Source organism: Centroberyx affinis, unplaced genomic scaffold, assembly GCF_046629955.1.
Source record: "Centroberyx affinis isolate AG114_WGS23_722 - 3 ecotype Tasmania unplaced genomic scaffold, CSIRO-AGI_Caff_v1 ptg000103l_1, whole genome shotgun sequence".
Taxonomy (NCBI): domain Eukaryota; kingdom Metazoa; phylum Chordata; class Actinopteri; order Beryciformes; family Berycidae; genus Centroberyx; species Centroberyx affinis.
The window spans coordinates 401884-427571 of NW_027278805.1; the positions used below are offsets into that span (position 1 = coordinate 401884).

At 44.4% G+C, this 25688-nt stretch overlaps 1 protein-coding gene across 1 annotated transcript in view; it reads right to left on the minus strand.

Annotated features, from left to right (window-relative positions):
* Positions 1–25688, minus strand: part of hydin (HYDIN axonemal central pair apparatus protein) — an 81213-nt gene continuing 55525 nt past the window's right edge. Inside the window, exons 47-92 of the mRNA XM_071524128.1 lie at positions 25523–25626; positions 25131–25301; positions 24224–24481; positions 23525–23737; positions 23062–23288; positions 22724–22906; positions 22080–22199; positions 21826–21985; positions 20931–21103; positions 20556–20754; positions 19657–19756; positions 19362–19461; positions 18999–19167; positions 18698–18780; positions 18177–18338; positions 17389–17500; positions 15124–15328; positions 14230–14462; positions 13985–14133; positions 13583–13778; positions 13198–13306; positions 12238–12477; positions 11783–11925; positions 11346–11573; positions 11088–11248; positions 10491–10585; positions 10017–10245; positions 9189–9389; positions 8725–8851; positions 8310–8475; positions 7699–7846; positions 7091–7298; positions 6750–6971; positions 6298–6467; positions 5912–6110; positions 5462–5614; positions 5178–5348; positions 4840–4949; positions 4255–4477; positions 3879–4088; positions 3148–3311; positions 2484–2634; positions 1936–2166; positions 1614–1838; positions 1223–1504; positions 1–382 (exon numbers count right to left, since the gene is read on the minus strand). Of these exons, the coding sequence (XP_071380229.1) occupies positions 155–382; positions 1223–1504; positions 1614–1838; positions 1936–2166; positions 2484–2634; positions 3148–3311; positions 3879–4088; positions 4255–4477; positions 4840–4949; positions 5178–5348; positions 5462–5614; positions 5912–6110; positions 6298–6467; positions 6750–6971; positions 7091–7298; positions 7699–7846; positions 8310–8475; positions 8725–8851; positions 9189–9389; positions 10017–10245; positions 10491–10585; positions 11088–11248; positions 11346–11573; positions 11783–11925; positions 12238–12477; positions 13198–13306; positions 13583–13778; positions 13985–14133; positions 14230–14462; positions 15124–15328; positions 17389–17500; positions 18177–18338; positions 18698–18780; positions 18999–19167; positions 19362–19461; positions 19657–19756; positions 20556–20754; positions 20931–21103; positions 21826–21985; positions 22080–22199; positions 22724–22906; positions 23062–23288; positions 23525–23737; positions 24224–24481; positions 25131–25301; positions 25523–25626 (8111 nt within the window). The 3' untranslated portion in view covers positions 1–154. The remainder of the gene's footprint in view (positions 383–1222; positions 1505–1613; positions 1839–1935; positions 2167–2483; positions 2635–3147; positions 3312–3878; positions 4089–4254; positions 4478–4839; positions 4950–5177; positions 5349–5461; positions 5615–5911; positions 6111–6297; positions 6468–6749; positions 6972–7090; positions 7299–7698; positions 7847–8309; positions 8476–8724; positions 8852–9188; positions 9390–10016; positions 10246–10490; positions 10586–11087; positions 11249–11345; positions 11574–11782; positions 11926–12237; positions 12478–13197; positions 13307–13582; positions 13779–13984; positions 14134–14229; positions 14463–15123; positions 15329–17388; positions 17501–18176; positions 18339–18697; positions 18781–18998; positions 19168–19361; positions 19462–19656; positions 19757–20555; positions 20755–20930; positions 21104–21825; positions 21986–22079; positions 22200–22723; positions 22907–23061; positions 23289–23524; positions 23738–24223; positions 24482–25130; positions 25302–25522; positions 25627–25688) is intronic.

Here is a 25688-nt window from a genome sequence, read left to right on the forward strand (position 1 = left end):
TGAATAACTCCACACTATAAATCTGTAAAACTTTATATAAAAGTTTATTTTGTATCTTGAGTCTAAAGGGTTGGCTATGTGTGTTTGTACTTTGGCGTCTGTGCGTGTGTTCTTGTGTGTGTTCTTGTGTGTATCTGTGTGTGTGTTTGTGTCTCTATGACACACTCTCCCTCTGGCCTGTCTCGGGGCAGTAGCCCTTCAGGTAGTAGACCCAGCAGCAGGTTTTGCCGAGGCCCTCGGAGCGTTGGGTAGAGATGGTCAGCTTGCCAAAACAGGGCCCACGAGAGCCTGCAGGAGGGGCCTCAAATGTCACCAGGATGTTGTGGGTCTTTTTGGAGCGGATGTTGTCCACCCCTTTCACGCTGAAGCATGGATTGTCCACCTAGGAGGGGGTTGAGGCTTCGATTAGGTCGATTATAGATTAAACATCAAGTAGAGCAGGAGAATAAATACCTGTGAGGCAGCTTTGAGCAAGGTGCTCAGCCCCCGGCTGCTCCTAAATGCTAAATGTGGGTAACTGCATGAATCTGGAGCACAGCACTGTGGAAAACAAGCATGCTTCACAAACCTCCCTAGATAAAGATTAAAAAGGTACAGAATGAAGGATGGAGAAGGCTTTTGGAATCAAGCAAGAGAGAGGGAGAGAAGCAGAGGGAGAGAGAGTTCAATAGCAATAATTTCAGGCTTAGAGAAAGTTATTGATGTAGGGGATATGTGTGGGTGCATTGTACAGCAAATCCCCTGCTATTGTTACATGATATTCCCATTGCAATAGTATGTGTGTGTTTCCACTACAGTACAAACAGTGAGGAAGACAATTCAAAAGAGAATTTGAAAGAGAAAGAAAGTATGTATCTGTAAATAACAGGCTTGTTAACTCAGGGAGAGGGGCAGGAGGGAGAGAAGGAAGAGTCACTAATGGAAGGACAAGGTCAGAGACAAATTTTCTCAACTGAAGGAGCAAGACTGCACTGCTCTCTTTAACTGTCCAAAGCTCAATTTAAGCCAGCTGGCTTAACATTGGCTGACAGAATGCCTATCATAAATGTTGGAAAGTAAAAGAGCCTTAAAAACCATGTTAGAAATCACTTTCATTCCCACTTACATTTATGCTCCTTGAAAAAAATATCACTCTTTTTGGTTTTGTTTTCATTCCTTGATCTGGTTATTACCCCGGGCGTCAGGTCATTACAAAGGAGTGTGTGTCCCACCGGCTCCTCACCTGGAAGGAGAAGGCAGCGGTCTGCAGGAAGACGTTCTTGAAGGGGATGGAGACGTTGGAGCCGGCCCTGATGCTGAAGGGGCCCTGGGCTTTGGGAGGGAGGCAGGTCCCATGGAGGGGGAAGATGTACTCACCGCCAACGCTTGAGGACAGGGTGAGCTGGCCCCTCACCTCCCCCAACTGGTGGGGTTCGAAGCAAACCTCCACGCTGGCCTCTGACCCCGCCTGGAAGCCTGGAGAAGCGCTGATGTTCTTGTCCACAATGAAGTCTGGGCAATCCGTCTGGAGGAGAGACCATGACCTTTTCACTAACCAGTTTTACTTGCCTAAACCTAACCATTAGCCAACCTTTAGGTGAAAATGGTGTGTCCAATTCATGCTGTTCTCTTACCCTGCAAGAGTACTCGGCCTTGACGCGGGAATAGTTGATAAACTTAGCGAGGGCAGAGTGGCTGCTGCCCAGAGGAGTGTGGAAGTGGATGGGCTGCTCTGGCGGCGGGGGCAGCGCTCTGAGCAGCAGCTCGTAGTGGAAGTAGCCCAGCTCGTTGTTGTGGAGACTCAGCCGGGCCGTAGACTCTCCTGCACGCAGGGGCTGGTACTCAAAGCTCAGAACGCCCTGACAGAGAGGACACACACACAGTCAGTCAGTGAATACGAGCGGGTGGGCACACAACTGTTCTTCCAATAAGGCTGGAAATACACTTAGTGTCCACCTTGGACTGTCCTGGCACAGTGTGCTGGGGCGGGACACTGATGTCGGGGCATTTACACTCAGAGGTGAGGGAGGTGGATGCGGTCAGGGGGTTCTCCACCCGCACGCTGGCCGAGACCGTCTGACGGACAGCCGTCACCAGCTCCATGGTGGACAGCACTCCTGGAGATGTGGCCTTGAAGACGACGTGGTAGAACACGTACTCACCAGACACCTCGTTACGGAACGTCACCTGAGAGGGGGTCAAAGGGTGTGGTGAGGACAGGGTCGAGAATAAAATCAGGACAATGACAGTCAAGTGTTCTGGACAACATACACACTGACTAGAACTGATTTTAGACCCATGACCCATGATTTTAGACCCATGACTGCAAATTGTGTCTCAACCATGTAATACTGTACAGGCTAGCAACCGGGGAGAGGTTGGTAGGTTGTGTGTGTGTGTGTGTGTGTGTGTGTGTGTGTGTGTGTGTGTGTGTGTGTGTGTGTGTGTGCGTGCGTGCGTGCGTGCGTGCGTGCGTGCGTGCGTGCGTGCGTGTGTGACCAGACCTTGGCATTGAACACCGCCTCCCTGTATGTGAAGAAGGACATCTTGTAGTCTCTCTTGGCCAGAGCAGGAACATCGATATATTCTAGACCCTTCAGGGACACCGTAGCATCTGGCCTCTCAGGCTTCACAATCTCTATCACCACCCGAAACCTGGACACATAGAAATACTCCTGACTTTACTACATCTGTCTTGACAGGGCTTGCTTCTTTTCCCTCATTTTCAATGGAAAGGAAGCACAAGTGTTGTGTGTTTACAACACTGCTGTCACCTTTGCATTTCTGTGTCTGTGCGTTTCTGTGTGTGTTATCTGTGTCATTCCATTCAGCTACACAACACTTAGATTATGGTTTAGAAAAAAAATATGGTCATTTTATGCCTTTTTTGGACTATAAACAACTAGATCCTGTTCATTTCAGTTGTTTGGGAGAAGGGTGAGATGGAACTATGGGTGCTAACTCACTGTGTATTTGGTGGTTTGACTGACATGAGGTGAACATGAGGTGAATGTGTTTGAACAGATAATGAACATGGCATCAGATAATGAATTTGCATTTTGGGTGACCTGTTCCTGTAAAGATTATTGTCTTGTCCTGTCCACATACCTGGTGAGCATGCATGCATGCATGGGTGCTGGTGTGTGTGTGTGTGTGTGTGTGTTGTACCTCTGCAGCTTGGTGAGCCAGTTGTGTACAGGGAGCAGCTCTGTGTGCTGAGTCTTGGCAGGAAGCTCGTGGATAATGGTGGCCTCCACCTTGGGAGGCTCAGCAGTTCCCTGCAGGGAGTACAGCATGCCTGTTCCATCAGGGAAGGAGAGAAATGCTGATCCCTGAGGAGAGGAAGAGGAGGAGAGACATAAGTTTGGATCTGAGGTTGAGGTTAGGGAATAGGTTTATGGAGAGGAGAAAGAGGAAACAGGGACAAGGAAGGAGGAGAACACTGAAGAGGAGAAGAGAGGAGAGAGCAGCAACGGAGAGGAGAGAAAAGAAGCAAAGATGAGAAGATGAGAAAACAAGGGGGAGGAGAGAGGAAATGAAGGAGAGGAGAGGAAAGGGGAGGAAAGGAGAGGGATTAGGGTCAAGGATTACAGGATGGCAGAAAGGTTGGGGTAAACAAAGTTCAGTAGTCAATAAAAGGTTAGTCTTTCCATACAAGATGTTTTTAAAAGCTTTTTAAGAGCATTCCAAAGGTTAGTTCAGTAAAGGTTATTTTTACACAAAGAGTTTCAATGTTTATCTACAATGTACTGTATCTTTTAAAGGCTAGGGTTCAATACAAGGACTTTTTTGTAATTCTGGCCATTTTATTCAAGGTGTTTATTATACAACTAAACATTCTTTACAAAGGCCGAGTGACGCTCTGCTAGGTGTGTTTTTAATGGTTAGTCTTCCTCTACCAGGTGTTTTTTGCCCTCAGTAGCCATGGTCAGTGGTCGGTAGGTGATCTCATAGGTTTTGGTTTGGAGGGGTTCGAGGATCAAGGAGGGTGCAGCACTCCACTGCTCGCCCTCAATGACAGGTTTGAGGCTCCAGCGCTGGTTTGTGGGGTTTGACACAGTCAGGGTCTGGATGTGAGAGCCACGCACCGGGCAAACAAAAGTCACCACCTGGAGACAAAGGTGGATTAAATCTCAGGCAGACACAGAGAAGGACCAATCCAGCCCCCCCCTCCGTTATTTCATTGCGGGGGACAAAAACATAACTTGATTGAATTTATAGAACTTTCTTTCTTCCCTACTGAACACATGTACAATAAAAGTGCATTAATCGAACCTCTTTAGTAGCAGAGGGCACGATACAGGAGCCCGTCAGGGTGAGGGTAACAGGTGTGGAGCAGCCCTCAATAAAGCAAGACAGGTTCTCGTATCTTGTGTCATTACTCAGCTCCACAGGGGCAAAGGTCACGTCAAAAGGAACCTCCATTCCTGGACAGATGTAGCCCTTGGCTGGCGTGATGGACACCTCTGGAGGAAAACCCTCTACTTCCCAATGGAACCTGGTTAGATTAGATTAGATAGATTAGGTGAAATTATAATGATCTCTGAGGTGAAACTGATTACTATAGTCACAAGAAAAGACACAAAATAATGCGGAAACTAGACTACAAAGTCTAGTTTCAATAGTAATCATTTTAGGGTTAGAAAAATGTATTGAGGTGAAGTTTGTGTACGTTAAGTGTAAGTCCCCTGTTGATGTTCTCAGTTGATATCTCTTTTGCAGTAGTGTGTGTGTGTGTGTGTGTGTGTGGATGCATGTGTATATTTGTCTCCACCGCAATATGCACGTGTTTCCATGAGAGTCTGTATGTGCTCCACTCCAGAGAGAAAGACAGACAGATGGATCACTCTGTAACCTTACTTGGCTCCAATGTCACCAGTGTTTATCATGACAATCCTCTTCCTGGCCTGGCAGCGCTGGACCACAGCCCCAAAGGCCAGGTAGTCCCGGTCCAGCTGGACCTCCACACCCTGGCAGTGAGGATAGGAACCACAACTAGTAACTGTTTGGTTAACCTGAATTTATCCAACATACAGAGTTGCTACAACAAATCCCCAAATTTCTACAGGCCATTGACCTGTATCAAAAATTTGCAAATTACTCATTTTGTGCCCCAAAACGAATGAAATGCAAAAAGAGAACATAGTATTGAAATTCTTTGCCTTGTGAAATGACAGGAAATGCACCCCACCACCTACCTGGCAGCAGCCTTGGATGGTCAGCAGGGGGCGCAACAGGCCCACACACTCCGCCTGCAGCTCAGCCGTGAAGGGAGATATGTGCTGATGGGGAGAGAACTCGATCTCAACCGCACAGCGGCCACCGCTGGCTTTCAGAGTCAACTCACCTGCTGGACTGAATGACAGATCCTGGAGGAGCAGAGGAGAGGGGGATAGAAAAAAAGGGTTTATGTATGAGCTTGTGTGTATATCAATGTGTTTGTCACACTGTGTGTGCGTGTGTGTGTGCGTGTGTTCCCTACCCGGGGGTCCAGTTGTGTGTGTGTGTTAAGCAGCAGGGTGAAGGTGAGGTCTGAAGAGCTGTTGTTGACCAGAACCACCTGCTTCTTCACCTTCTGACCCAACAGCAGAGACCCCAGTTTCACCTTCCTCTGACTGGGATCCTCCACTTCCAGCTGGTGGAGGGATGGAGGGAACACAGACAGATGATTAGATTAGATAGATTAAATTTTAATATCATATTTATAGATAGGGTCAATGGACTCTTATTGGGGTAGGGGGGGAAATCTCTTAAAGGCCATTTCTCCAGAAACGCTGGGATGGTCTCCCCGGGAAGAAAGAAAGCAATTTCAAGCAATCATTCAATAGTGATATTTCTGGATTATACAGGTCTACACAACATAGCTAGCGTTGGTATTAAGAGTCAGTGCACAACGTTTTGGGGGTCCACAGGCCCTCACGCTCTTCCTCACCTTCATCTCGATGCCACGTCCCTGTATGTCCACCACTTGCTCAGCACAGCCGTTTAAGATGAAGGTGAGCTTGTCGCGGTAGCGGCATGCTTCGCGGGGATAGAAGGTGACTGGTACCTCCATCACACCACCAGGGGACAGAGTGTCCGGCTGGAAGCCTAACTCCAAGTAGGAGGTGTTCCTGAACTGGCACTGGACACTGGAGAAGAGGAAGTAGGTGCTGGTTTTGAATTCTCAAAATTTGATACCAGGCATACAGTATGAAAATACTTTTTAGTTACATTTCTTAGTAGAATAAAAACACATTTCTATATACAATAGAGTAGATTCTTTTTTATTTGACATCTTCACCTCAAATTGATACACACAAATACAGACACACACACCTGATGCCCCTGTCACCTTTGTTGCTGATCAGCAGTGTTTGAGAGGCAGGCACCATGCCAGGGCAGTATAGGAAGCACTTGCCAAAGTTGTGCTTGGTGAAGGAGAATTCAAGGCCAGGTGCCACAGCCCGGCCTTTAATGGCAAAGTTAAATGTTGGCCCATGCTTTACCTGACGGGGAGGGACAAGAGAGAGAGAGAGAGAGAAAAGGAGAGAGAGGAGTGGAGGACAGATCCACAGAGAAATACAGGGGAAAATATTATAGCAGGTATTTGACTGAATTTGTTTTCCATTAACAGTCTATATACAGTATAACCCAGCCCCCCTTCTTTACCACCTACCTATCCAACATAACAATTACATACACTACAATGGCAATTCCTTCTGATGAACCAAATGTTGATGCTATGGGGGTAACCTCATAAAACTCAATCTAGGTTCTCAACATCTCACCTTGATACTCAGTCTGACATCTCGGAGGTTGCAAGTGTTCCGGGGGCAGAAGAACAGTGACCAACGCAGCTGCTTGCCAACCTCAACAGTGGCCATCTGTGGCTTTGCCTCTAGGTGGTGCAGCAGCTCGCGGGGACCTGCCAGGTCAAAGTTTACTTCCAGGCTGAACCTCCCCAAGTTGGACACCAGGAATGTAAAGGCGGCTTGCTCTGAAAGCCTCACCTAGATGTAGTGTATACACAGACACATAAGATGACTGTCATGTTCAAACTTCACACAGAAAAGCTACCTGTGTGTGTGTGTGTGTGTGTGTGTGTGTGTGTTTGTGGATTTATGTTAACCTTTCCAAAGTCCAGTGTGTCTAGGTGGCTGGGGCTGATCTCTCTGAGGCCTCCGTCCACATTCTCCACCTGAACACAGGTGCTCATGCTGTAACCATCGGCCTTAACAGTGAGAGCGAGCGGCTCCGACTTCCCCTTCACCCTCAGCACCAACTTGAAGCTCACACTGCCCTCCTGGCAAGGCGTTAAGGACACCGACAATGGCAACCTGCATCAAAGATTTCACAGCAAACCACAAGATACATCACTCTCTGTGCCAACCTGTTGATAGAGCTGTCTGCTACAATGGGAGAATGTGGTGCCATCAAACATGTACATCTACATAATTTTTTTTTTTCATATAAATTAATGAATGTTTTGCTACTCAGTATTGCTGATTGATGCCATGCAATAGTGATTCAACCAATACCCGGTTCATGAAAGTTTTTACATTTGCCGTTTTAACCACCTGGGCTAAATATATAAATTATACGTACGCACAAAAAAATATGCTTTTTTTTTTTTTTTTTACCAAAAAAGCCTTCATGTTTAGTTACACTGTCTGTGTGTGTGTGTGTGTGTGTGTGTGTGTGTGTGTGTGTGTGTGTGTGTGTATTAGTGTCATCTACCTGTCTTTGGGTGCCACCATGCCAGTTGTGGGCTGCACTGCCAGGCTGTGCTGTTGGTCTTCACAGTGGAGAGACGACTGCAGGACAGAGAAGTGGAAGGGCTCCTCCTCTCCATTCATCACACAGACTGTCTGCTCCACTCTACGACCTGTGGGCATGCACACACACACACACACACACACACAAAACAAACACACACACGCACACAGAGCAGTTGTCAGTGGCTAAACTCTTGTAAACAACTGAACTACTACTATAGTTCTGTTCAACAATACTCAATACTGCTGCACTACTACTGTACTAAACTAAACTCTACTATACAAGTACTCTATTGTATTGCTGTAACTGATTCCCTGTCACCGTACTGTACTGTAAATCACTGTAATTGATTCCGTGTCACAATGTAAATGTACCTTTCCTGCAAATTTTTTTGTGAACAGATCCCTTTACTGAAAGATGGTAACTACTATCTGCATTATTTAATAATATTTAATTCATGTTCCCTTACTGTCTGACAAGACCACTAATAAACATTAGATAAAACCAAAAAGACCAAATAATAACCAGAGACTTTCTGTGTGTGTGTGTGCATGTGTGTGCATGTTACACACCAACAAGCAGGTCTCCCAGGTTGAGGTGGGCTCTGTTCAGGTAGACCAGCGGTTCTCTAGAGGTCCCCACCCATAGGAAGGGAACAGACAGTGACAGCGTCTCAATCATGAAGCTCCAGAACGACTCCACCACACCCAGTTGCTCCGCTACATACTCCAAACACATCTACACACAAACACACACAGACAGACAGGAGGATGAACGGTGCAGGCTAACGTCTTGAAAGAAAGACAGAATATATGGAATATAGGATGAGGATGACAGAGAAAATGGGGGAGGGAAAGAACAGAGAGGGAGAGGAAGAGAGGGCCGCCCCTGCCCTCCCCTGAATGTTAAGGCTATTTCATTGCTGCAGCTCAGTGGGATTCTAGATTTATTTTCAACCTCATTACAGCTGTGTGCTTCCAGTCTTACCTCCACTTTCTTCCCCGGCATGATGGTACCACATGGGGTGAGGCAGTGGAACGGGCTGGGGCCTGAGTCTTCACACCTCCACTGGAATGAGTAGGGCTTACTGGTGGGGTTCACCACGCTGAAACGTCTGAGAAATGGACAGAGAACACACATTACACAAACACACACAAACACACACACTTCAAAACTGTTCAACATGGTGTTTGGGCTTATATGCTTAGAACCCAAACTCTCTTCAAATGCTCAGATAAATCTGATCCTGAGATCAACAAGTGGTCAAAGGCCATAACCCATCATTTTTCTTTATTCCCTTCAAAGTCCTTCCTTTGCCCTTATTATTACACACTAACTAAGCGTAAACATGATCTACCGATATGCATTCATATCATGGACATTGAATGCTGACGTGTTAATGCCTGGATCTCAGAGCCCAAATCTAATGTAAATCCTCTCAGATGTGATACCTGGTTGCCGGTGAAGTGAAGCCAACAGAGATGAACTCTATGACCCTGGTGTTAGGGTCCAAGGAGTGCCTGAGCTCGGGGTTGCGGCGGTTCCCACTGATGTAGTCCGAGTCCTCCAGATCAAAGTGGCAGTGAGGCAGCAGGCTGCGGCCACACACTGACATACAGGGAGCCTGATCCCCATCCTGCAAGTTGGGGATACTGGAAGAAATGGATAAACACATAGGAAAAACAAACAGGTGTTTGTATGACTATACTTGTGGAGGCAATCCATTCACATTCATTATATTCACTCCCAACAGACGCTTGAATTGAATTTTCATACTGTAGTTCTATCCTTGTGGGGATGTATCAAGAAGAGTAGCCATAAGAAAACACACACACTCACACACAATTAGCTTTGACACTTCACTCATGTGATATAGTGTTGTTATATGTTTACAGTGTGTATTTTACGTGTTTCTTCATGCATAACTGACATGGAAACTTCTAGTTTCCCATGATCAAATTTTCCACCATATTGAGAATCTTGAAATCAGTTTCCCCAAAGGCTTTTTCATTTACTTACCGATAGGCCCAAGGGGTGACTGCATCGTATGTGCAAGCAACCAATACATGCCAAAAAGAAGACAACTTGACAATGCAAATGTCTCTGCAAAATGTATTTGCCTTGTTTTATAAGACTTGAAACTTTGATCTTTTTCACATTTGTATAACTTGTATTTGTATAACTGATTGGCCCAAAGGATGACTGCCTCATTTGTGGACAATGTGTTTACTGCTGCCTTGTTATTCATTATGATTATTACTAACTACTACTGCATTTACCTGCAGACCAGTCTGCCCTGGAACTTGGCCAACTCTAGAGGCGAAAAGCGAATGTTGAAGGTCTGCATGGCACCAGGCTCCATGGCTCCTACGTTGGGCTCCACGCTGAAGGGCGGCAGCTCAGGGTTCCCCATCAGTAGAGACATCACACTGGCCAGAGCGCTGGCGGGACGGGCTGCAGTCATCACCCCTGCTGACCTGCTGCCAGGCCGAGAGCTGGGGGTCACATCTGGAAGGGACAAACACACACACACACACACACACACATAACACTGTTTTTACCTCCATTTTAAAACATTAAAATGTAAATTGGTAAAATATATTAAGAATTTTGGTATATAATGGTACAGCAAGCAATTATATACACAAAGTATATATACAAAGTACTCAGATACTTTGAAGAATTAATGTTGATATTCTGGGTAAATGATTATATCGCTGAGAAGCCCTAATGATGTAATACTGCCGTAGTACCTCCTTGGTCATGGTTGATGCTGTTGCTGTTTGGATCCATGAGGACTTGCCAGGAGTACTCCAGCTTCACACTGCCCTGATTCACTATCTGCAGTCTGCACACAAACACAGTAGATTGACACACATTCTTGTTTCTACAACTACTATTCAATGTTTTCAACTGAACTGAATGTGTAATGTGTCTGGGTTAGTCAAGGCTCTGTTGGGACAGGGAATGCAGATAGGGTTACAGACATTAGAGATATTGTAATACCAACAAAGGGTCTACAAAGGGACAAGTGCACTAGCGCTGTTTAGGTGCTCAGGGGGTATGTACTATTGGAGTGACACAGAGCAACAGTAAATTTACATGCACATACATCCAATCTCAACGCCATCTAGCATCTCATTGGGGTTAATCCTGTGCATACATCCTCATAGACACACTCCTCCAGCACTGACAAACACAGAGTCCAGCTTGTGTTCAGGTGCTCCATCCTGAGCACCTAATAAGTAAAGTTTTTACTGCCATATATTTCTGCAGGTGGTTGATGAGGTAACATTTTGTTTAATTTGGTTTAATTTGGTTTAATGGAACATAACAAGACAGAGACTCACTGGTAGAGCCTGGTCTGGTAAAGCATGGTGTCTTTGAAACGGATGGAGTCGGTGTCGCAGCTGAACTTGGCGTAGTCACAAACTGCGCTGACATGCAATTCCAGCTCCCTCTGAGAGCCTTCAACCACAGAGCAGCCTGGCTCAGGATCCGTCTTTATTACCTGCGTGCACATGTGTTCAAATTTACATCACTATATTTGTGAATTCTTAACACTGTGCTTCAACATGTCGTTTCAACATCACAGTCAATGTGTCTACCTTATTCTTCATAGGTTGCTGTGGTTGTGCTCCTGCAGCCTGCTTGGAGGCGGTCAGCCAGCGCACCGTCCGCTGTCGGTCATCCCAGTCAGCCACCTGCTCCAGCGGCTGCTGGAACTCCACCTGGCAAAGCTTACACCTCATTGGCTGGCTGGTCAGCGTCGCCGGTTGATTGGAGGAGAAGGTGACGGTCACTTCCTTAGAGCAGCCAGCATGGAGGTGTCCCACCTGTAGGAGAAGAGAGGATTCATTATTCTGTCTTATTAGAGTATAATTCAAGGTAAATAAAACAAAACAGCAAAATATGCTTTAAAACCTTGTGCAATAAAAACAGTCCAAGACAAGAGCAAGAGCAAGAGTTTCAAAATCAGGTCTCAAGACAAAGACCAGACTTGAGTACTATAGCCCTGCTTCCATCCATTCCTCCCATGCTTTACCTGTGGAGAAAAGGACACATGGGGTCCTGCAGGGGGCCACTCAAACCTCAGCACCTGGCTGCTGCTGTGGTTGGTCATGGTGAAACACTCCTGGTGGGGACAATCTACATGGCAGTCACCAAAATTCAGCACCTCATAATCACCTGTGGGGGAGAAATAGGGCTTGTGTGAACTTAGGATAAGAAACTAGGTTCCACCTTAGTAACCCACTTTGATAATACATTATCAGTCAATGTATTATACTAGCGATGCTCTAATAGGGTAAGAAATTCATTAGCTAGAGTGCATGGTTTCTAATTGGGGATTGATTGCCACTCATGACCACTATAAACAACATGACAAATCTAAGGTCAGTGAGCCATCAACCTCCCTGCCTCCTTTCCATTCTCATCTCCTCCTTCTCCTCCTCTCCTACCCTCTTCCTTGTCCTCTCCTCTCCTCCTTTCCGGTCCTACCTTCCTCATCCTCCTCCTGATCCCTCTCCTGCGATGACCCGCTGATGTTGTCAAGAGAGATGATGTCCTGGTAAGCCTCTCCGGCCAGTCGTATGATGGTATTGTTGTACTGGTTATCTTCCACCTGCAGCGTCATCTTAGCCTTGACACTCTGGGGCTGGTCAGAGCAGAAGCTGACCACAAACTCCAACTGCTGGCCAACATTCAGCCTGAGGAAGGCCTTGTGGGCCAGCTGATGCTCTGAGGAATAAAGAAATGCGTCACCAATGAGAACACATAAGGAACACAGTAATTGGCATTGCAGCGAACCTGCCAGGGTCTTTTATTGAGATAATAAAATAATAGGACTTCACAATACTGTAATTTATGGTACTGTAATGAATGAAATATGAATGACTAAATAATAAATACAATATTTCAATGTATCTTTAGACAAACTCCTCCCCCATTATGTTGCCACAATGTGCGGACTATAAAGTGGCAACATTACCAGGTTAAGTTGTAGCGACAGATCCTGGAATATCACTTTTCTGGTCGTGTGTCAATGTCAGTGGTTACGTCGCTATGACAGATGTTTGATTGTCTGATTACATTGCTGCAAAGTTGTGATGATGTAATTTGTTGAGCTGGGGAAGCTATTGGTGAATCAGTGAGTCATTTAGGAAAGTGACCCATGAGCAATGAGAATTTTCCTGTCTTTGTCCAACAAAGTGGTCATTGTGATCATTTGGTCATCCTGCCCCAAACTTTGTCTCCCTGACTACTCTGATCCTCCTAGACGAGACAAAAGTGGTAGCAGTAGAGTTTGACATAGCATAGCTGATATTGAAGTATAGTCTAGGTTAATCAACCTAAATTCCAATGTGCATGTTGCTAAGTACTTAATTAAGTGAATAGATGATAGTACATAGTAGGTAGTAAGGTGTATATTGGACACTGTGTAGTGAAGTGAGGCTGTACCTGAGCCAGCGAAGCCCTCTAGCTGTGTGGAGTGGATGGAGCTGCAGGTGTTGCTAGCAGCAGCTTTCAGGGTGAACACTCCTTGTTTATCCAGCATGTCAATCTGGACCTGCACAACACAGACAAGCACTAAGCACCTTCCCTCAGAGAATTCCCACAGAGCCTTTTTCCATTTACAGTAACTGATCTAGCTGTACAGTATCTACCAGCCTATATTCACCAGAGCAGACAGATTTTGTACAGAGAAGTTATCTCAGCTGTCTTATCTATGAAATAGGTAATTATGTATGGTAAAGGAAATTTGGAAAAGGAAAGCTTTTAACAGGAGTTGGCAAAAATGAAGGATAAAAAAAAGAGAGAAAAGGAGGAATGTGTCTCCGCTCACCTGAGCCGGTACATTTCCATCATTTCTCAGCACCAGGGGCAGGGTGTGCCTGCGCCCTACCAACAGGCGTCTGAACTGCAGCATGGGGTTTCCTGAGCTGTTCCTCAGGGCTGGACGCACCACGCACACGCTGGGCAGGTTGCCCTCTCCACTCAGGTCAAACCCCAGCACTTTGTTCTTGAAAGTGGGTGTCATACTGGAGCAAACAGAGGAAGGAAGAGGGGGGTAGTCAGTGAGAGAGAAAGAAAGATAGAGAATGTCCACACATAACCATGCACATGCATACTAACACACACACACCCCCAAACACGAGCATAAAAACTACAGAAATAAACTAACAGGAAAGGGAATACCAAAATAACAGACACAGCCATGCTCTCACACACAGACACCGATGGGTACCTGGTGCCCCCCTCCAGCGTGGCCTCAAACACAGCATGGTAGAGCTGCATTGTCTGGGGTGTGAAGGTGACCACAGCAAAGGAGTGTGACTGGCTGGGAATGCACAGTCTAGTAGAAGACAAATCAAACACCTCCACACTGCGGGAAACCTGCAGAGAAGATCAGGATATTTTAAACCTGCTAAATGTCATCTATAGCAAACAATAGTATACCTGCATCTACCCACAGAGCTCCACTAGCCTTACCTTAGTGCCAACAGATTTGATGGCCAGGCTGAGAAGGCAGGGCACCTTGCCGTTGTTGGTGAGTTTTAAGCGTGCCTGGGCGGTGCGCCCCACCAGGACGTTGTTGAAGATAAACTTGTTCTCCTCCAGGATGTAAATGCCCTCAGCGTCGCAAAATTGTTCAGAGGAGAGCAGGCTGCCGTTGCGACACAGATAGTGCTCCTCAAAGATGGAACTTAAGTCTAACCCAATCCCTGAGAGGGAAAGAGAGCAAGAGAGGAGAAGAAGAGAGTCAGCTAAAGGCATAGAACTAAATAGAAGAGAATCAAATAGAAGACTGGAAGGAGAGTGGTCCAGTCATGCCCTTCACCTTTAAATGTCCTTGACACAGATCAACTAAGTGATTGCGTTTGCACTCATCAATATGAAAGATTCTGATCTACATACTAATGCCGTATTTTGCACATGTGGAAAACAGAGAAAACTTTGCAGACTCTTAACCTAAATAAAATGTATTGTGAGCTATGTCACTGGAAAGATAGAGAATCATGCACCATTCTCCATTTATTATTTTAACACATATCATCATACCAGTAATGTAATAGCCTAGTTGTTAGTTTTCAAGTTTCAAGCTTTTCAAAAAAGAGTCTAAAGTGAGTCAATGAACAGAATCAAACATAACATCTTTATAACTGACACAAGATCTGAAAGTATATGAACAAATAGAACTGAGACATGCTTGCTTAATGTGACGGGAGACAGCATTTGGTCCCTCGTCACATGTGCTGTGTGTGCTATTACACATTTCTCATTTTGTTTGCAAAAAATATTATTCCTCTTTTATCACCTTATTGCCATGTTTCAATCACAATCCAAGCTCCAGACAGCTATGCATACAAGTCATATAACTCCCACCTGGCACGCAGACTTCAGCCACCAGTCTGTATGGTATGCCCCCAGGCTGGTCTGAGGGGTCACGGTCATTGATGTCAATGACCAAACACTCGTTCCAGTTGCCCAGCTGTTCGGCTCCGCAGTCCACCGTCACCACCTGCTGAGACCCCGGCAGCAGAGTCCCTGTGCAGGGAGCCACCGTGAAGACCCCCATGGTGAGACGATTCTGGAGGGAAGGAGGAGAAGTGGAGATGAGAATGGGAGGCAGAAAATGAGAGAGGTGGAAGGAGATGTGTGTGTGTGTGTGCATGTTTATCATGGATTCATTACGACCTCAAGTGTTTACTTTCAGCTAGCCATAAAGTGAGACATGATACAGATAGACACTGAGTCCCATCCAAACCATGTATTTTGAAATTTTCAATGAACTAAATCAGAACATCTGTTTTGTATTTTGGTTTACCTAACATTATGTCAGCTATGTCGATTTTTACACATTTGCCTGTCTCTGCTCTTAACAGACTGTAAAATGATAAGAACTAATAATGCTAACATGCATAAAGAGTGTCTGATAGCAGCAGTGTTGGGCAAGTTACTGAAAATTAGTAATTAGTTACAGTTACTAGTTACTTCTCTCAAAAAGTAATTGAATTACTTTACCAATTACTGCATAATAAAAGTAATTAGGTACTTGGGAAAGTAACTTTTGCGTTACTTTTAAATGTCTGCTTCAATTCTCTTATTACACATAGCTATATTATTTTAGTGTTGCTGTGGCACAGTGTGGGACAAGACAACTGTCAAATTTGATCTAGAATCATTGTACCCATTATCACTATGATGAAAAGTAAGTAGTGGAACAATAAAATACAATAGATATGTTTTGATAGGCGTATTTATTGTAGCCTCGACAGGCCTTTAAATCAAGCATTAGTACACTGTGTGGGCTAAGTTACGGACTGGTAACAGAGTTGCCAACTCTTTTCCAAGGAAAGTAGCTATTGGCTGCTCAGAAAGTCGCTAGAAGTCGCCAGATGATGTCATACGATAATTTGCATATCAATATATAATGCTGCAGTCGTTATGCACACCGCGGCGTAGCCCGTTTTAATGTAAGTGCTGACTCCGCCCACCCAGCCACTTTCGGCGTACGCTGGTAACAATTACAAGTGGACCCTATCCTACAGTCGTTGCTCTCAGCAGACCTCTCTGGATTAGACAAGCAAGTAGAGAAAACCGGCATCAACCATACCAATTTATTGCCAAATGCTTTTGGATTCAACACATTAACATTGCTTCCCATGGTCAGAAAAGTCACCAGATTTGTCGCTAGTCGTTTTTGAGAAATAATGTCGCCAGGGAGGTTGGTAGTCTTTTGATTCACTTGCGCCACCGGAAAGTCGGATGATCATAAACCGGATAATCCAGTAACGGTCCCATTTAAATTTCAGTAATTGTAATTAGTTACTGCCAAAAGTAGTAGAATTACAGTAACACGTTATTCCCAACACTGGATAGCAGCAATACTAGAAAATATATGTTTAAATCATGTTTCTGTTCGTGAGCTTGTCAAACATGTCTGCAAGTTTCATCAAGTTAAACATAAGACATCTTAAGATGTTTTAATGCCAGTTAGAATGACATATAAGACTAATTGGAATAAATGTGAAAATAAAAACTACATATACACATACCTAACAGAATATTAGTTAGGCATGCGTGACTGGGCTGATTTCTCACCAGAAAATAGCAGCACACCAGGAATATTTTGAAGACCTCTACAACTTAATTCATGACTTAAAATGCTATATTTTAGTGTGTAGTTTAGAGTTTAGATAATATAATGTATGCCATTTTAAGGTTTGCTCAAGGTATCATGCCTTCTGTGGCATCATGCCCCCAGCTGCTTCAAGAAACATCATAGTAGAGATCAGTCAAACCAGTTAAGCCACCTGCTGATCAGTGGCACAATCTACCTTGCTGTGCATTGTACTGTATTTACCTACCTCAATAAAGAACAACACGGAACAACATGGTAGGCTTATTTAGTGGTGTACCCATATACAGTATGGTGCTGTGGTTAAAAACCCCTACTTCTAAGGTCACACATATCCAATCTGGCCTAAGTTTGAATCCCACCAGAACCTTCTCTCCTATGTCCCCCCATTTCTGTTTCCTTCTGAGCTTTCCAACTGTGTCAGTAAAGACAAACATGCTGCCAACACTCCTTTAAAACTGCATAAAACAACAGACACCGTCATTGTTGTCGATGTACATTCGTCTCACCTGTGTAATGCCAATGTCTTTCTGGATGGACTCGCGTCTCCCTTTGCTACCAACAGCAACTGGCTTCCCTGAATGGCTTTCTCGAGACATCCTCTTACCTGGACCTAAACCACTGAGACCAGGACACAGGGGACAGAGGAAAGAGAAGGCCAGGAGGAAATGAGGTGGTGAGACAGATGGAGGGATGGTGTGTGTGTGTGTCTTTTGTGTAGATGTCTGTGCACAATGGCTGTCTGAAGATTAGATATTGAAATTCCTTTTCCCCACAGCCCTCAAACCACCTACATCATCTGAATGCTGATGTGATGTTTTTTATATACAATTACGTGATCCAAATATCCTATTAGAGTATATTTTTTTGTTTAGTTTTTCATTCGTTTTTGTTTTCCTATCACAGCACTTGATGAAAATCAAATCACATCATGAAAACAGCATGTTCCCTCAAGTCAAAGTGGTACATATCATCAACATTACCTGCAGGGATTGGCAACACAATGATGCTTCAATGAAATGTGATTTGTAGAGTGTATTACATTTTGATGTCTCCTATGGCAGCAGGCATTGCTCTACTTCTCTTCAATCAGCAATAGTGAATCAAGCCAATGACACCTGAGTTGGATTGTTTATATGTTTTTTTTTCTTTTTCTTTTTTTTTTTTATGTTGTATTTCTGGAGTTTAAAATACATTTTGAAAAATGACGGTTTCATTCCAACTCAGGTTTTGGGAAAAGTATTAGCCCTAATATGTATGTGTGTACAGGTTGCATGTATGTGTGACTCTCTCCTACCCTGGCCTCCCAGGTGGGACAGGCAGCAGGTCCTTAATCATGCGGCAGATGGTGAAGCGGGTCTCAAAAGCTCCATTGTTCTCAATGGTAAAGCTCTGGGTCTTCTTGCAGCCATAGACCAACGGACCAAAGTTGATGTCGCTTGCGGGTGTGATCTTGTACCTGGAGAAGGGCCAGACAGAAATTTATCGTAATTTGTGCATGGGCCAAATCTCATTATTGCCTCATATCTATATATAAATGAAGCTTACAGTGATGAGATTATAAGTGATACGTGATGATAGGTGCCTAAAAAGAGTACTAACCGTGATGTTAACTGGTATAGAATCAAAGAAACTGGTTATTCAAATTGAATTTAAAAATCTCTAAATCTAAATTTTGTTGTCACCGTTCTTTAAAAGCTTAAGTTGAATGAGGGATATAATGAAATCTATGTCAGCAGAAAAATAGATCTGTAATATTGCTTCTCGCATATTGGTAAATATCAGATCCAAGAGATCCAGTATGAATCAAGTCCTAACCTGGAGAAGACGGACTGGATAGAAACCTTGATGGGAATGATGGCTATGGTTTCTCCTCCATCCCCAATGTTAGGCTCAATCACCTGCAGCAGACAAAGATCAGTCAGCATCTCATACAGTGGCACCAGACTGAAATGTTTCCATTTGAAACATAGGTAGTATGCAATGCAGCGTGCAGTAAATAATGCAGTTCATACAGTTCTACACTTTTTTAATCTCTTATATTAAAAAAAAGCTCTGTCTTTAACATGGAACTGAATGTCCTGCACCTAGATCTTTATTAGCAGTGTATGGCTCAGACCTGGCAGCGCAGGACAGGCTGCTCTCTAAGAGAGACTTCCTTGTTGAGTCTGGAGAGAAGCTGCACTGTGGCGGGCCTCTCTGTGGGCAGCAGAGTGCCACGCTGCGGGGAAACAGTGAAAATGGAGGCTAGGTTTGGCTGGGATGGGTCTGTCCGCTCCAGTGTAAACCTTGTGGAAAGAGAAAGTAGTAGTAGAAACAATAGTAGAAGCTAATTAAAAAATGTTACAAATAGATGTGGATCAGAATAGTGAAATGTTTGGATGTTGAAGTACAATGGAATACAAGGCCAAACACTATAATTATGCATACATGAATGTTTTGCTACTGTAATTCAGGAATTGGCCTGGCAGTTCTAACTCACTTGTAGGATATTTCATATTTTCCGTGGTTCTTCAAGCTGAGCGACAGCTTGACATCTTCAAAGACTTTGATGGTCCCAAAGTCCAGACAGCTATCTGCCCCTGGAACAGGATGTAATACAAACTATATAAACTTCATATAAAATGCATTGTCTCCATGTGTGTGTAATGCTAGTTGTCTACCTGAATCAAACACAAACCCAAGTAAGGGCAGATGCAAAATCCATCAGGTTTAACCTTAATTATCAACCTCCATTTTGAACAATTTGTTTGTTTGTGAGCTGTTACCATAACTACCTTTAGGAAAGGTGATGTCCAGATTTACATCGTAGGCTTCAGTAGTGATCTGTATGTTCTCAGTGTGCACGATGCCAAGGATGTTCTCCACATCAGCTACCTGAGACACAATACACAAGCACATACACACACACAAATAGATATTGAAATGCCTACTTCTATCTATTTTTGCCTCGATTTTGTCAATGGAACTAACTCTGCCTCATGTCCTTTTACCTCTATGTATACAGTAGTTCTGTTGAGATTGAGGAGCTTCTATAAACTCTCAAACTTAAGTGTACTTCTCCTTGTGTATTTCTAATCCCCCGACACTATTACCTCAAAACGTATGGACCACCAAGGTTAATGGGCTTCTGTAAGCTATCAAACATAAGTTGATATTCTTGAGGTTAAAGGTCTTCTGTACGGTGGCTGTTTTAGGACATCCTCTGCCACCTTTGTCACTTAGTGTACTTTGTCAGACTTTGCCGTACTGTTACGGTTAGGGTTAGATGATGATGGGGAGGAGTACTTAGATGAGTACTGCTATAAACCCTAAACTTTTGTAGTGTCATACAACACTGGGCGATATGGTTGAAATCATGATAATCATGAGGATGGTTTCCTATATTGAAATATATAAATATATGGCTCACGTATGCAAAATCACATGTTAAATGAAATTTTCAAATAATATTCCTTAAAATGTTTCATACCTCATTTTGTCAGAGTTTTTAAATAAAATGTGCTTGTTATTATCAATTTAGTCAGCAGAATTGTGTGACATGATACTGAACAGTATTGTGTACCCTCCAACAGTATACTCCAGCAGTATGTAGTATGTTGTACACTGAATTGGGACAAAATCCTTATTATGTCTACAGCCCCATAGCTTTACAACAGCCATACCTATATCTTACCTCTAGACGTATGGTCTTCTTGATGTTGAGGGGCTTCATGGCCCTGAAGTGGAAGTGCAGGGGGAAAGATGAGTTTGGCAGGATGATGCCTTCATCCTGGGACACACTGAACTCATCACCCAGCTCCACCACACCCCTTATTCTCCAGCATACCGGCAGAGCTGTCTTGTTATGCAGCGTCACACTACGACTGTGCTGCCTGGAGAAGAGGATCAAAGAAGGTATGGTGGGGGGAGGAAAGGAGAGAGAGAAGGAGAAGGGGGAGGGAGGCAGGGATAGAGGGGTGGAGAGAGTAGGGCGGTGCTTTGTGAAAATCATTTAAGATTATTGCAGGATTATAGAATGTCTCTGCCTTAGATTTCTGTATTCTGGTACCTGTGCAGCAAAATCCTGTCAAAATGCAAGTGTTTGCAGTCCAGCTCCACCTCTGGTCGAACTCCCCAGCAGGAGAGGCGGATGATGACCAGCTCTGGATTGTCTTTAATGCAGCACACTACACTGTCCTCTATTTGCCCCAGGCTGGTGGGGTAGGCCCACACTGTCAGCTCCTAGAGGGACAGAAGCACATGAACACATGCTGCTGTTAGTACGATCCTCAAGAGTTATCAAATGTTACCAGACTTGTACAGTTTAGGACACCTTGTTCTAAATCTGGTAATTCCCTGGAAGGTCTAGGCTTGGCTAGTACTAGCAGACAATTATTCTAGATAGTGATGCATTAATTACATCTGTTCACTTCTGATACCGATTTCAAGAACTGACGTATCAGCCAATACAGAAAGCCAATGCCAATTACTTTTAGTGAACAATGCCGACTTAAACCATTAAGGCAATGACTATGCAGGGAAACCTTCACAGGCTTACAGTGCTGTATGTATAGATAGCTTACTAAGCATTAGCGGTTCTGGTATCCAACATTACTTATTATGTTCACATTTATAGGAATGAAGAAATCACCTTTCCCCAAGTAAAAAGTTAATTATTGAGATTGCAGCAATTTATGTAGTTTCATCCTTTTTCAATCTACCAACTGTCAGAAATTGTCAGTCAAAATAGCCTGTGAACATTTGATTGCCTATTTACCCATATTGACTACTGAATATTTACCCATGTATCAACACCTATTTAGGGTAAAAGGTTTGCTTTGGGATATCCACACTGTCAGCTATTATAACACAAAAAATAAGGCATTGACAGAAACTGGCCACTGCGGTATTTAGGAGAGAGACAGAGCGGCAAAACAGGCAGATTAGACAGCCTCCTACTCTACCTGTTTCTGGTCAGGTTTGAGGGTCATGACTGGAGGGTCCAGTAGATATGTGGTGGCTTTGGTGTCATGCTGGAAACGAAACTGGACCTCTGCCTCCAGAGCAGAGTTGTTGTGGATCACCAGCGTCTCTGTGTTCTCTAGGTACTTCCTCTCCTTGTACCTACACACACACACACACGCACACAAACACACACGTGAGCCCATAGATACATACACACACACTGGAACCATTCATTGCCCTCCTCGTCTCTCACCTGTCTCTGGTCTTGCCACAGAGTAGTGGTCCAAACTCGAAGTAGCCAGGTTTGACTACGTAAGTCTTATGGAGCCCTTCTTTCACTTGAGGCACCGTCTTAGTCAGGGCAAAAAGAGTCCTGCGAAACCACATCAGGTAACTTCAGTCCTTGATTGATACTTATAATTAATAATACTAATTAATACTTTTATAGACTGGATCCTGTATATTTTAGTGCTATTGAATGACGAAACTTAGGTTATGCTTTTTTCACCAAAATGTAGCTTTTTTAAAATGAACTCTTGAAATCCGTGTTTTCTGTAGACTAGTTTGTAGATATGAGGGTCAGGGTGACATTGGTTCTGAGACCCAGGTTTGCTCCTAGGCCCATTCCACAATCAGTTCTAGTAGGTGCTGCAGTTTTACAATGGTTTTTATTTGGATATTGATATCATGATATATGGACAATTGTGCTGTTATTGTATTTACATGTTTATAGCTGTGGGAGGCCAAGGCAGCTAAAAGAATGTAGTGTAACTACTTCAAATGTACGTTTTGGTCAACTTTGGTGTAGACAGACCCATTTTTTATTTGTAACACCCCCCCTTTCTTTCCCTCCCTTCCTCTCTATCTTCATTGTAAACATATGTGATGTTGACTGACGTGTAGTCTTTGCAGATGGAGGGGTAGGTGCAGATTCCTTTGCACATGAGCTGGTAGCGTATCTTGGTGCCCAGCAGCTCAAAGTTGAGCGTCTGGACAAACTTCCCCGGAGAGCCTGAGTGGAACCAGATCTTCAGAACCACCTCGCTGTTGGCTGGTACCACCCAGCGGAACATTGTAAGCCTGCACACACGCACACACACACACACACACACACACACACACGCAACCAATAATAACAGCAACGATACATGTGAGACAACACACAGCGAAGAATATAATTCAAGAAAATGCATTTGTCTGTCAGTGGGTGTGTGTGTTCGTGCATATTCCCTTACCTCTGTCTGCGCTCATGCTGTGAGAGTTGGCCTTGTTCACTGCAGTCAGAGAGACGGGTGGCAGAGGGGAAAGGAGGAGAGTGGGAAAGGTCTGAGCCCTTCCCTCCTCTCTTGGCCGAAGTTCGTCTCTTGCTCCTCTGACTCTCTCTGTCCTTCTTATCCTTGTCCTTTGTCACTGCACCCTCCTTCTTGCTGCGACCTTTAGAGGGACTTACGACCACCTCCTCCTGTAGTGTGCACAAGCAAACCCACACGTACACACAAACGCAGACACAAACACTGAGTGTGTGCAAACGTGGTAATGAGTTATTGATGTTAAAGTGCTACATCAATACGTATCCTTTATGCTAATTCTGTGTTCTGTGTGTGTATGTGTGTGTGTGCGTGTGTGTGTGTGTGCGCGCGCATGCATGTTTAAGTGTACATCTGTGTATTATGGTTTGTGAATTTGGGTATTGATTACCTTTGCGAGTGCGGCCTGTGCTTCGGCCTCAGCCTCAGCCTCTGCGTCTTTCGTCTCATCGATATGTTCGTCTGGGCCCAAAGGAACTAGGAAGGTGAAACAGTCGCAGGTCAGTTGAGGCTCTGCCCTCTTCTTGGGGAAAGGAACGACGGAGAAGGTGATGGGAGGAGGAATGGGTGGGCCGCTAGGGCCCAAGCCTAAACCATCCAACACCTGAGGACACGAAAGGAGGGGAGGAGATGGATAAGGAAGAGAAGATAGACTGATGAGAATCTAAGCAGTACATGTTGGGTGGATACATAAGTCCCAGACTATTCACTGTGAGGAGAGGAGTTTATCAGATTTGAAAGAAGAAAAAGAAATGGTACAATGGTAGCAGTTGTGACTGGAAGTGATAATTAACTCATCAGTTTTCAGCTGCAAAGAACAGAATCCCACAGTTAGTTGGTAGGTCTACCTCCTCCAGTGGAGGAAGGTAATCTCCAGAGGGAGGGCAGGCAATGAAGGGAAACAAAAGTGTAAAGTGTAAACAAATACATAAAAGAAGACAGAACTGGAAGGATTAAAGAAGAATATGAGGGGAAGTTATATACCAAAGAAATGCAAGTTGACATGGTTTGACTTCCTCATTCAAATCAAACAATTTAAGATCATACTAACAAAAACAGAAGAATACAATCTAATGAATGTTAGCTATACCTCCTCCAGTGGTGGCAGGGTGCTGCCTTTCAGCAGCTCGGTGGCACTGGGATAGTCTTTCCCTGTTGTGTTCAGTACAATGTGAGGGACGATGTCCGGGGGAGACTCCTTCTCTCCTGCCATGGCTCCCTCGCCTGCCAGGGGCATCTGACTGGGCATCGGAGACGCCACCTTGGCTTCAGCCATGTCTGCCTTCTGCTTCTCCTTCTCCAGCTTCTCCTTCTCTCGTTCTTTCTTGGTCCTCTTGCCGACTGGAGTCTGTGTATGGAGGGTGATGATGGAGAAGATCGCTGGGTTCAAAATTGTAGCTGTAGTCATACTAAGACTTGTTCAGTCTGTGGGCCATTAATTCAAATGCAATAAGGGGGACTAAGCAGATAGCTACAGTATAGTTAACAAGTAAGGTGTATGTAAAAAATTGTGCAAACAAGGAGGATGGAATCTACTTCATGCCTGTTTAGATTTCACTCTGGATATAGAAACATGCTGTACTACCAAAATACCTATATCTTTTTGTCTAGACCTGGGTGCACTCTCAAATTTATGAGAACATGCATGGTTTGTGGTGTAAACTTGATTAATTTCAGCTGCATTAAGGTCAGTGTCCCTGCAATCAACCTGAGAGTGAATAAGAAATCTCCAATACAATTCGCTAGCCTTCTATGGTAGGGAACAACCATTTTGTTTCTGTTTGGAAGAAGGATTGTGTCATTAATGTGTTAATGTTATGCACAGTTGTAGGCAGCAGTTTTTAGGGTGAATGAAGAGGAATGGCCCTCTTTTCCTTACCGTTACATTCTTCAACCATTCAAATCATGTCAGAGAAAATGCCACTGACAGCAACAATTTACCTGACCACCAACCCTCTTGATGAAGAGAGTAGTATTTTTGGAGTCAGCGAAATCACCTGTTTCTCTGGGGGGACGTCCTCTGGTGCCGGCGGGGCTTCATCCGTGAAGAGTGGGACCAGCAATAGGCCCTGGGCCCGGTCCCAGTACTGGAGGATGTGGCCCACCGGGACCTGGTCGTGCTCGTAGGCATGGAACCGAGACAGCAGCTTGTCCTCACTGGACTGGGGCTGGGGCGAGTTGGGCGGATGAGAGGAGGACCAAGAAGAAGAAATGTTGACAGCTATGATATCAGTTGAAGGTTGTGATCTATTCTTCTGGCTGGCTATCTCTCTCAGCTCTCCAAACTGTCACTACAGCACCTTAGTGAAATTAAGTAATTATTTTACAATGTGATAGCTAATCGGCAGATTAGTAAAACTGCCAACTCACACCATACCAGTAAACTCACCACTTCTTTCTCCAGCTCGTTTGTAGGTTGAGGAGACTCTGCCTGTGGTCCCTTGGTCTCTTTTGTCTTCTTTTGTGCCTCATCGTCCTCTTTGTTTTGAAGCACTGTATTAGCAAGGAGGACCCATAACACTCAGTCTTTTTAAAATTGACTTTTTGTCAGACAA